The sequence below is a fragment of the Crocodylus porosus genome, unplaced genomic scaffold (assembly GCF_001723895.1).
Source record: "Crocodylus porosus isolate Cpor-Errol unplaced genomic scaffold, CroPor_comp1, whole genome shotgun sequence".
Taxonomy (NCBI): Eukaryota; Metazoa; Chordata; order Crocodylia; family Crocodylidae; genus Crocodylus; species Crocodylus porosus.
The window spans coordinates 30,008,944-30,020,058 of NW_017728907.1; the positions used below are offsets into that span (position 1 = coordinate 30,008,944).

At 40.3% G+C, this 11,115-nt stretch overlaps 1 protein-coding gene across 1 annotated transcript in view; it reads right to left on the reverse strand.

The window, feature by feature from the left end:
* Positions 1-1,352: 1,352 nt before the first annotated feature.
* The window catches only part of PLPPR4 (phospholipid phosphatase related 4), a 68,247-nt gene continuing 58,484 nt past the window's right edge, over positions 1,353-11,115 (reverse strand). The window contains exons 6-7 of the mRNA XM_019531044.1: positions 9,304-9,477; positions 1,353-6,132 (exon numbers count right to left, since the gene is read on the reverse strand). Of these exons, the coding sequence (XP_019386589.1) occupies positions 4,795-6,132; positions 9,304-9,477 (1,512 nt within the window). The 3' untranslated portion in view covers positions 1,353-4,794. The remainder of the gene's footprint in view (positions 6,133-9,303; positions 9,478-11,115) is intronic.

Sequence of the window (11,115 nt, forward strand, 5' to 3'; positions counted from 1 at the left end):
ACCAGGTTCTCAAACTTTTACCTTCTTGTTTCTCCATACGTTCATTACTATGTATGACTGATCTCTTAGTGCAATCTTTTGTTTTTTTGAAATTCCTGCTTTTATTTGGGGCCAGGAATATCTGGCTGAGTTCTGAAGTACTTCTTCCTTCCATTTTCCCTATATTTTAGGGTTTTTTAATCACCCTAGATTAGAGTTAATGGCAAAGTCAATTATACTGTTATAGAATAAATTTGCTCCTCCACCCTGGTTGAGAATCATTGGTCTATAGTATGGCTTGGAGGAGGCAATAGGTAAAAGTGGGGTGTGCATATATAGTCAGGATGAAGAACTGTCTTATTTTTCTTTTCTATGTACAAACTAAAGCCCACTGCTAAAAAATCACTTTTGATGCCTAATTCTTGGTTTTCTATAGGAGTTGTCATTTTATTTAGTTTCCATATTTATATACAATTACTACTTCAGGCTACTTATGAACAGTGTCTTGGAAATGCATTTAAAGTGTTCCTGCCAAATCAGATGTGCACTGATCTGTTATAAAAAAAGGTCTCAATAGAGTTGTACTTATGTGACAACTGTACAACCACCTCATCTGGTATCTCACATCCAAGCATCTCTGCAGGGCCCTTTTCAAAGCCAGAACTGTTTATTTTTTTATATCTATAAAAACATTGAATATACCCCTTTGCATAATTAGAGACAATCAACATTTTCTATATAAGAAACACAGACATTTTATGGGAGATCAGCTCTTGAGCTAGGGACAAATTCAAGTAAAACTGGAAATATGGAGAAAGACACTGAATCAACTGGTTCATTGCCTTGTACATCCTGTGGATATTTATCTCAGTACAAAATGGAATAAACACAACACACAATGGAGGGAAATGGAGACTGGCCTGCTCTATTTGACCAGAAATCAACTGGCCCATTGCTACTTACAGTTGTAGTATTCTCGTGTTGAAAGAAGCAGAGCAAAGCCACCTGCCTTTTTGCTGTTAAGAACATATAAAAAACTGCACTGTCAGCTTTTCTGGACATGGTATAATGTGTACTCCTAAACTTGCTGATACCAATGGAAATTTTTTTTATCTGAATCTTAATAGCCTTTAGAGCAGGCTTTCAGTGTTCAGGTTTGCCATTATCCTCTTCACATGATTTTCTCACCATAGATCTAGCCTCTTCTATAGTTGGATATTTCCCTCTGAGTTTTTTTTTTTTTTATATAGCTTACCTCGTATGGAGTTTTCAGTATTGGCAGATTGTGACTTTATTAAAAATATACATATTAATTGTAAAAGAGGAAGTGTTGGGGACATGGTTTCTGCTACACCACAGATGAGACAACTGAATGTCAATGAGGAATTTTATCTTTATTTTTATGATGTTAGCACAATAAACTCACACAGTAGCATTGATCTGTACTTATTTAACAAAATACATTTATAGCAATTTACAAATTTTTGTCCATTTGAAAACATTGCATACCATTTTATTAAACACAATACTTTATATATAGAATTCTCATTTAAAAACATATTGGTTTTTATCCAGTATTTTTTTCTCAGTAAAGCATAGCCTAACAAAGAAATTGGTGCTCCTGTTAGCAAGTAAGAAAAAGTAGAACACTAAGAAGATGTCACCTGTCAATTTATCTGATTATTTTAAATTAAGGTATCAGTGGAATGTAAACAAAGATTAATTTTACAAAAGGCTCCTTATCAAATATACATGCAGAGGTCTGAGTTCCAATGTATATATTATTACATTTCTGTTCTCTAATATAATTTGATATGCCATTATTAAAAAGAGTAGCCTTTGGCACTTTGAGTAAAAAACAATATATCAATATTTATGTAAAGAACACAATTTAAATGATTTCACAAGTGCTTTAAAATTTTTTTGTTAAGAAATAGGAAAGCTTAGATAGGAAAAATATCACACTGCACTTTAAATAATGCAGCAAATTTCAGAGTAACAAAAGCAACATACGATATAGGCCAATATACATCTGCCTAAAACGAAGGAATAAAGAGCAAACACTCCCGCCAGAATCCCTGCCGTTTCCAAAACAGCCAAATTACCAGAGGAAACATTTTTTAATCCTTGTTTTATTGCCATTACTTGCCATTCCAGTTTTCTATTTTGTTCAGGTTCATCTACTTATGTTTCTTCCCCCTGCATTTACAAGCTAATGATTGTGTCTGACCTCTCTGCATTGATAGGTCAACAATGATTGTGTTTCATCCATTCCTTTAAAGCTAATACCTGCTTTATTGTGTGCCTACACTAAACTAAAACCAACTACTTTTGTCCAAGACAACCCATGTGTTTGCCATCCCTAGGAAATATGTAAAAAAGATTTGATATTAAATACCAAGGACCAAAGACTCATCTGTTTAAAAAACAAACCCTCAAACCTAACTTGTAAATACTATAATCTCTGAACATATTTTCTTAAAAAATTACTCCTTTTTTCACTGTTCCCAAGTTTCTGTGATTAAGTTCCCCAGCTTTTGTGCCTCATAGACCATTGGCAGCAGGTTGCAATAGCACTGGATAGTACATTAAATATAACCTGTACAGCATATTCCTTGCAACCTCAAAGGCATTGTGGAATCTTTGTCTAGAGCAGAAGGAAAAAGGGTAATAGTTTCTTTAAGGGATACTTGCAGACTTGGGGAAGCATTGGAATCCAGGTAAGTTATTGGGCCCCAGGCACCTGGGGAAGGTATATAAACCCGGCTGCTCAGGCCAGAATCTTTTCTCATTCTTGTATTAACTGCTCCCATCGTCCCACCACAGGGATTTACATAGGACTGGGTTTTTTGGTCTGCTGTGGACTTTGTGCTACTTGCCCCTCTTGGGACTGGGAAAGAGTTTTTCTTTCATTGCTAGATTGGCTGTGGCAGGATTGGCTCCACCCTCCCTCCCTCCCCCGCTTTCTTCATAGCAGTTTAGGGACTCATTGTGGTAGATCAGGGAACTAGCTCCCAGCTGTAGCAATTTTGCACATATTTCTTGTCCAGGCCATATTCTTCCTTAGAGGTCCCATTTCCTGGTACTTAAAACTGGCATGGGACTTTGTGGAAGGCATTCTTTGAAGGAGCTGAGGAATGTTGTTTGGGACTACTAATGTCTATCCAAACAACATCTTTCCTCAGCCCTCTAATCCTCAGGTAGGAGATGGAGAGGAATAAACTGGGACTAAATGGTGAGGGATGGGAGTATGATGACAGCACTCCACCATGTAGAAACAATGACAAAAAGAACAATGACCTGCCCTGGACAAGTTATTGCCAGATAATTCCCAGATGAGTTAAGTTAATAAAGCTGGAGGTCTAACTAAACCACATCCCTTCCCTGTTTTTATTTCCTGTGTATCTAGGAAAATGCAATGTTTGTTCCTTTTTGAGTTCACTCATTCAGAAACTCCTTCTAACACGGGCAATTTCATTTCTTGATAAGAACAACACTCCTAAGAGTTAATTTATGTTCTCTTGGATACAAGGACTCCACCCCTTTAACTAAAAAGAAGTCATGCTTAAAGGAGGCTCCTACTGAGTTTGACTCAGGGAACTCAGCTATAGCTGTGGCACAATGTAACACTCTCTAATACTGTTAATACCAAGGCATTCCGGATTTAAAGCAAAGCATCATAAGTAAGGACTCACATGACCATGACTGGAGTGAAATGTATGGGTCATTTGTGCTAAACTAAGCAAGTGAAGTGACGGACTACTTCTAAATGTAAGCTAGACCACTAATTACTTAGTAGCTGGCAACTGATCAGGCAGTGGCAATTTTGAATTGTGTGGGTCACACTTTTTCATCATTCAATTATCAGTGCCAAGCATTATCCAATAAAAAATTAACAGAAACACGTAAGATCCGAAGAGAGACAAAATGCGAGGTTGTGAGAATGTAGAATCAGAATTACTGTATGTACTTTTAAAAGACCCCTTTAAAAACAATATTTAAAACAGTTCTACAAGTTAGCCCACTAAGAAGCAGCCTCTTCATTAGTAGCACCTGTACTTAAACAAAAGTTGAGCAGTAACAGCAGCAAAACTATTCAAAACAGATAGATATTCCATTCTAATGGAGCGTCACCCACATATTTTTGTTGCAGTAGACATTTTAAAGAACTACACAAAACCTTTGCAATCTTTTAATGTGACAGATCCACTATAACAAAGCTGTAAATATTTCCTACTCTAAATGAATGCAGCCAGCATCATCATAGTATTATTGACATTACTTTTAAAGTAACTGCACACCAACACATCATGTGTCTGTAGAATTAAACAGGTATTTAAATTTTTCAAAATATGTAAAGTTGTAATCAGCACCATCCTGTATTAAAGTTTTGGTGCAAACTCTGCAAAGGTGATTATACAACACTGATACAGCCTTTGCTGTGAAAAATCGATTTGTCCTCGGACGTAAATATAAATAAAATAAAAAAGTTGGCACGTTCAGGAAATAAAGTGTCTGTTCAAGACTCTTGTTTTTGATTGACATCATCACCCTCAGATAAATACTTTGAGTCTGAAGTTCTAAGAAAGCTCTTCACATTAGTTAGGTTCTTGCATTGTGCTTTTCCCCCCACTATATGATATGCACAGACTCATGCACACCACGCATCAGCAACATTAAAAAAGAGTCAGGCTGATGATCAGAAATTTGGCACATCAAGGATATTTCTAACATCAGCTCAAAAACAAATAGAGCAGGAGCTTTATCAAAATGTATTTAATTCTTGATGGTATGGATTAGCCGATACTTCTGATTTCATTCTTTGTATGCTCTTGTGGGGGATGTTCCCTTATAGAAGATGTTTCTGGTGTTCTCTGGACTGCACCCTCGTTCAGGGATTAAAATGATGTTACCTTTTCTTCGAAGTGTAGAGTCCCGGCTAGAGGAAATGGACAGTGTCTCAGAGCCAATTTCACTTCCTTCAACCGGTGTGACTCTAATGGTGGTAATTCCGTGATGGTGGTGCTCAGGGTTATCTATGTTACTTCTTTTCCTGTCACCTGACCCATAACTGTCTTTTAAGGAGTCACTGCTCTCAGAGTCCCTATTGAGATCATTGAGCTCATATGCTTGTCGAAGACTGCCTTTCTCAGGACCTTTCCATTTCCATGATCCATTCCCTTCACCTTCTGATGGCATCTGAATCAGTGGTCTGTTATTTTCTGGATGGGCCTCAACTCTGACAATACCGGTTGGTTCATGATCTGTCAAGGTTTTATACCGGATGGCTCCAGTACAGGTAACTGTGCTACCCTCTGAATTCTTAGTACTGCTCTGAAGCACACCTTGCTGCTTTGACATGGCTATCACTTGCATGATTCTTGGCTGACTATTGCTTCTACATGCAACACTCTTCTCCGCAGCTTTCAGCCATTTTGCTCTAGCTGAACTGCTTTTTGGAGATGTATTTATATTTTCATGCGTCTCTTCAGGAATATGTACTAGCTGTGAAGATCCTGGACGTGACTGAATAGAGACTCTGGGCCCACCTGAAAGACCAGTATTGTTACAACCTGGTACACTACCAGGCTGAATTTTTAGGTACTGACTGGTGGGGCCATGATGATCCCCATTAACACCCACTCTAGATGGCTCAGAGCTGGATCTTATTTCAATAGTTCTTGGTGGTGACTGTCCAGAGTCAGTCTCTATTACCTGTAGAGACAACTTTCGACTTTCATTCTTGTTCTTCCATTGAGAAAGAAGTTGCTTGGAACGGGCAGAGTCCATTGATGCATGGATTGTTGCATTTCGTCGAGCTGGATCTTCTAGTGATGGTGTATTAACTCTTGGCAATGTGTTGCTAAAGGTAACCATATTTTCCTTTCCCATGGGGCTCCGTGGAGTTATGATCTCTACATCAGCATTTGCTCTCTTGATGTTAGTTAGGGATCCAGAATCTCTATGATTTCTATTCAAGATACTCTCAGAATGGTGAGAAGAAATTCCATCACTGCTGCCACCATTTTTACCAGGTAAAATTCTGTTGGCATCTTGACTAAGGTCTGTTAAAGACCTTAATGGTTCTCTGTGCAGGTTGTGATGAAACATATTCTCTTCACTTGGCAGGAAATTCCCAACAGCATACAGGCCCTGATATTTGGATAAAAGCAGTCAATTATGGATAAAGAATATTTTTAGACACTTCAATTAAACTCTCATGGCTCAATGTAACAAGGAAAATTGTAGAATTAATTCAGATTTGACAGGACTCATTCAGTTTCTGTTTTCCTCCTTTCTTTTCCATTAGTTAGCATCTTCACCAATAGAAGTTTTATCATGTACCAATTGTGCTCACAGTTCTGTATGTCCAGTTATGTATACAGTTATACCAGTAGGCTACATAGTTACACCACTATTGCCCAAGTTAATATTTAGGGGAACTGGGGTACTTGGCTTCCTCCTGTTGTTCTCTCTCCTATAAAGCAGTGGTGCTCAACATTTCAGGCCAGAGCCATCATAGGGTCTGTGCGCTGGGTTGGGTCCCATGTACCCCTGTCAGGCCCCATGTCCCTACAGACCCTTGTGGCCAATTTAGCCCTCAGGGCCATACTATCTAGCCCACCAGGCTTTGCACAGGTTCAGAAATCTGGCAGGGGAAAGGCAATGCTGCCACCACTCCCCTGTCACCAGATTTCTAGACACAGGGAGCCCAGCGCATCAGACGACACTGCACTGCAGGCCAGATCTGGTCCATGAGCTGGGGGTTGTGCTGAATATAAAACAATATTCAGCACAAGAGAGAACATGGAGCTTTCAAAGTAATTAATGATTTTGCAATTTCTGGTCCTAACTGATGAAATTTTAGAGTCATACAACTGTCTGCTCTGATTTATTGAAACTTGTTCAAGTCTGATTAGTTCTCTGTTCAGTTGTTCTGCCTTTTCGTTTTCATAATAAACATGTAATACAAGATCCACATGAAAGAACAATTCATCACCTGTGAGTCAGTGGTTTCCAAGGTGTGCAGACCTTTAGGAAGGTTTAGCTTTACTACATGTTTCTATTCAGTGGACCAGTTGTAAAACAATGTCATTTTCACAAACTCTGCTGAGAGAGAATATGCAAGAGGCAACAATTTCTTTGGGTGACATTGTTTATTGGACCAACTACACAGATGGGATAAAATTAGATGAGCTTTCAAATGCTAGACATTCTTCATCAGGTTATGTCTAAATTTATCACAACTGTATAGTTGGTCCAATAAAACAGTGGTTCCCAACCTGCGTGCTGGCACAGGAGAAGGTTGGGGTGCACGGAGTCGGCTGCCTCCTTCCCAGGGCTGCGCCGCGCCCCCAGCTTTAACCCTGCATGTCACTGCTGGCAGTGGAAGCCACTTGCCTGGGTGGAAGGGAGTCTGAGCTGGGGGATTGTGCTGTGACCCGGCAGCCAACCCTTCACAGCCCGGTGGTTGGGAACAGCTACAATAAAATATATCACCCTAAAAATTCTTGTGCCTCAAATAATTCTGGATCATTATGGCTACAACATTACTTTTACTCCACCAAGAGCAAATATGTCATAAATAGTTAAACTATTTTAATTAATCACTCAGCTTAATTGTTCCTTGCACTCTGTCCAGAGCTACTTGTACTTGCACAGTATTATTTTCCCTTTCTCTTTCCCCATCACATTTTAGCTTTCAGGACAGATTCATATGGTGCATAGTATTCAGAACAGTGAACCCTCCAGTATGCAACTGTGCAACAGCATGTAGGCAGCTGAGCCAAGAACATGCATAAAAAATTATATAAAACATATGCACAGCTCCTTTTTGTGACTTTAAAAACAATCACACAGTCATTTTATGTGACATTTGTTAATAAAGAATCAGTGACTTTCAATATATAATATGATTTTCATAGTCTACTTATGCTGATGGTCATTCTTCTGCTCTAAAAGCAGATGCCCTCAAAATCACCCACTATTGTAAACTCATTGTACATAGCTTAGGTTGTCATGCGATGATCATAAAGTGATGGACAATCGTATCTTTCAATGTTATACTGACAGACATGGGACTCATTTTGGTGTGTAAATAGCTGAACTGGATTCAGGGAAGTTTCTTCATTCACCCACCCACAGAAGATCCAGGTGAAATGTTCTCACCAGATCTTCTTGAGCGCTAGGGCAAGGTTATTGGGGCAGCCACACCAGACACCAAATTGGAAGGGTGCCCAAAGAAAAACAGCTGTTGCTGCAGCCGTGTGGTGTGGCAGCAACTGGAATTTGCTACTCGCCTGTGTGTGGTAGGTGTCCTGGGTAACTGGCTGCATCATTACATCTCTGCTTGTGTGCTGGAGGGTGATTAACTTGGCCATGCTGTACAGATGTAAGAAGACACTGGTAGAATGCTTTCTTATCTTTTCACCAACTGGTGTAAGAAGTTATCCTGAGTATTCCTCAAAGCAGCCCCTGAATTATTACACCTGTTTCTAACTGATACAGGTGGAATGCCTTGGAGCTTCCTGGCATAGAATCATTGAAGGGGTTGGAAGGGACCTCAGGAAGTCATCTAGTTCAACCCCCTGCTCAAAGCAGGACCATCCCCAACTATATCTTTCCAGCCAAAACTTTGTCTAGCCAGGTTTTGAAAACCTCCAGTGATGGAGCTTCTAGCACCTCTCTCATAACCTGTTCCAGTATTTTACTACCCTCATAGTGAGAAAATTCTTTCTAATACTTAATTTCCCTACTTTCTAACCTAAACTTCCCATGCTGCAACTTGAGACTGTTGCTCCTTGTTTATGATCAGAACAACTTTGTGCAACCTCTATACCATTCTCCAAAGCTCAATAAGGGCACCAGTTAGTTTCTTACTGGCTTGGTAATTTACTGCATCTGGTAATAAGTTAATTTTGGTATTAATTTTTATTTGTGATAAAACTAACCCATGTAGTATAAACTCAACATGGCAGAAAATTTTTTTTCTTTGTTTTCCTTTCAAGTGTTGAATAGAAAGGCCACAAGTGCCTCTCAAATAGTGTAACAATGCACCTTTTTAGAGGGGTTTCCATGTTCAGTGTTAGATCTCATTTCCCTTTAAAATCAATGTTGTACATTACTATACATATTTTAAATGGCAACATCATTCCCCCTTATAATGGTTATAGTTAATAAAAGTCTTCAAACCATTGCTGAATATATATGTTATCACAGGGCAGAATATCTGTACATAATAACCATAAAGGATTTTTTCTACATATTATAAATATTCTTGTGTACATTGCTTACTAAAACTTTCTACATTCATATTATATTTACCAAATAGAGAGCAATTCCTCCTCCTATTAGAAATCCACAATAAACATCAACTGGGTGATTCTTGTATTGTGTGATACGAGTCAGGCCGCATATAATTCCACAGATAATAAAAGCAAAGACCAGTAGAGGTTTTAGAAGTTTAGAGGAGTCCGTTAACGTGGAATTGAAGTACATCTTGAAAATAAAAAAAAAGTGATTTAAAGAAGTTACGTTTAACTAGCAAGATGATACTTTCTTGTGTTCATTATTTTCTTCAATACAAAGTAAGCCTGTATATAATATTATCATTTTGTATGAATTTTGCGGATTGTTTTTCAGACCTAGTAAAGTCTACTCATATGCTTTAGAAAAATATGTCCTTACAAGGGACCCATTTCTGGAGAAATGATCTAAGAAATGTCTTTGCTATCATCAAAGACAATGAGAGTGAGAGCTTTGGTTGGGGACTTAATAGACCCAAACTAGTTGTGAGGGCCGAGGCAAGTGTAAGCATGATTAGCTAACGAGCTAGCACTTCCAGGATGTAGGAATTGAAATACCAGATAAGAACCATGATCCATCCAGTCCAATACCTGTTTCCCAGTGGCCAGTCCTAGATGTGTGAATTTCCCACTTTTCTCAACTAGGGGGAAGAATGCCATCCCTCTGGGCCAGGGACTCAGAAAAGGCAATGGGAGGGGTCATGACCTATTAAAAACTGCATTACAACCAAACGGAAAGAAAATTTCATTTTCAGTGTAACCATACCCTTCAAGATCAAGTAGTCACTGTCAAATTCTCAGCACATACATATCAATATTTTTATCATTGTTTTCATATGTATGTTTTGCTCTTACTTCTATAGTAAGCGTAAAGCAGTTAGTAATTTGAAAGGGTTGAGAAACACTGCTTAAAAGGAAGGTGAAGAGACCTCAAAAGAATCAGATGTGGAATAATTCCTCCCAGTGAAGGGTTTTTTTAAATCCCTAATAAAGCAATCATGGAAAATAACAGGGCTGTGTGAAACAGCACCGTTTTGCTTCAACTTCTGTTTTGACAGAACAGTGTTTCGTTTTGAGTTTAGTTTCCTTCTGAAAGCACTGTTTCATTCGGTTTCATCAAAACAGTTTCACTGTTTCAACACTGTTTTGAGTTTCGCCCACACCCCCGGAGGAGTCCGTCAGGGCCCTCTTGGGGGTGCGGGTGGGAGGTTGCCACTGCCACTGGGAGCTGAGCCCAGTGGAACGAGGTGGAGTGCAGCCCCAGCACTGCCCTCCGCTTCCCCCCACCAGGCTCAGTTCCACAGGGCTGGGAGCTGCTGGGCGCTGAGCCCAGTGGAGGGAGGTGGAGTGCAACCCTGGTGCTGCATGCCGCCTTCCTCCACCGGGCAGCAAGCTGCTAGGCGCTGAGGGCTGGCCAGCCCCCTCCACTATGCTCAGCACCTAGCAGCTTGCTGCTTGGTAGAGGGAGGCAGCGTGCACCACCAGTGTTGTGCCAGCCCACTTCACTGGGTTCAGCGCCTAGTGGCTTGCTGCCTGGTGGAGGAAGGTGATGTGCACTGCCGACGCTGTGCGCCATGCCCCTCCACTGGGCACAAGACCTAGCAGCTTGCTGCCTGGTGGAGGGAGGTGGCATGCAGCCCTAGCATTGTGCTCCACCTCCCTCCACCGGGCTCAACTCCCAGCGGCTCCACCCCTGTGGAACTCAGCCCGGTGGCAGAAAGCAGAGTGGAGTGCTGGCTCTGCCTGCCTCCCACCACCAGGCGAGGCTCCATGGGGCTGGTGGAGCTGATGGGAGTGCAGCCTGGCGTCGGGAGGTGGGCAGAGCCAGAGC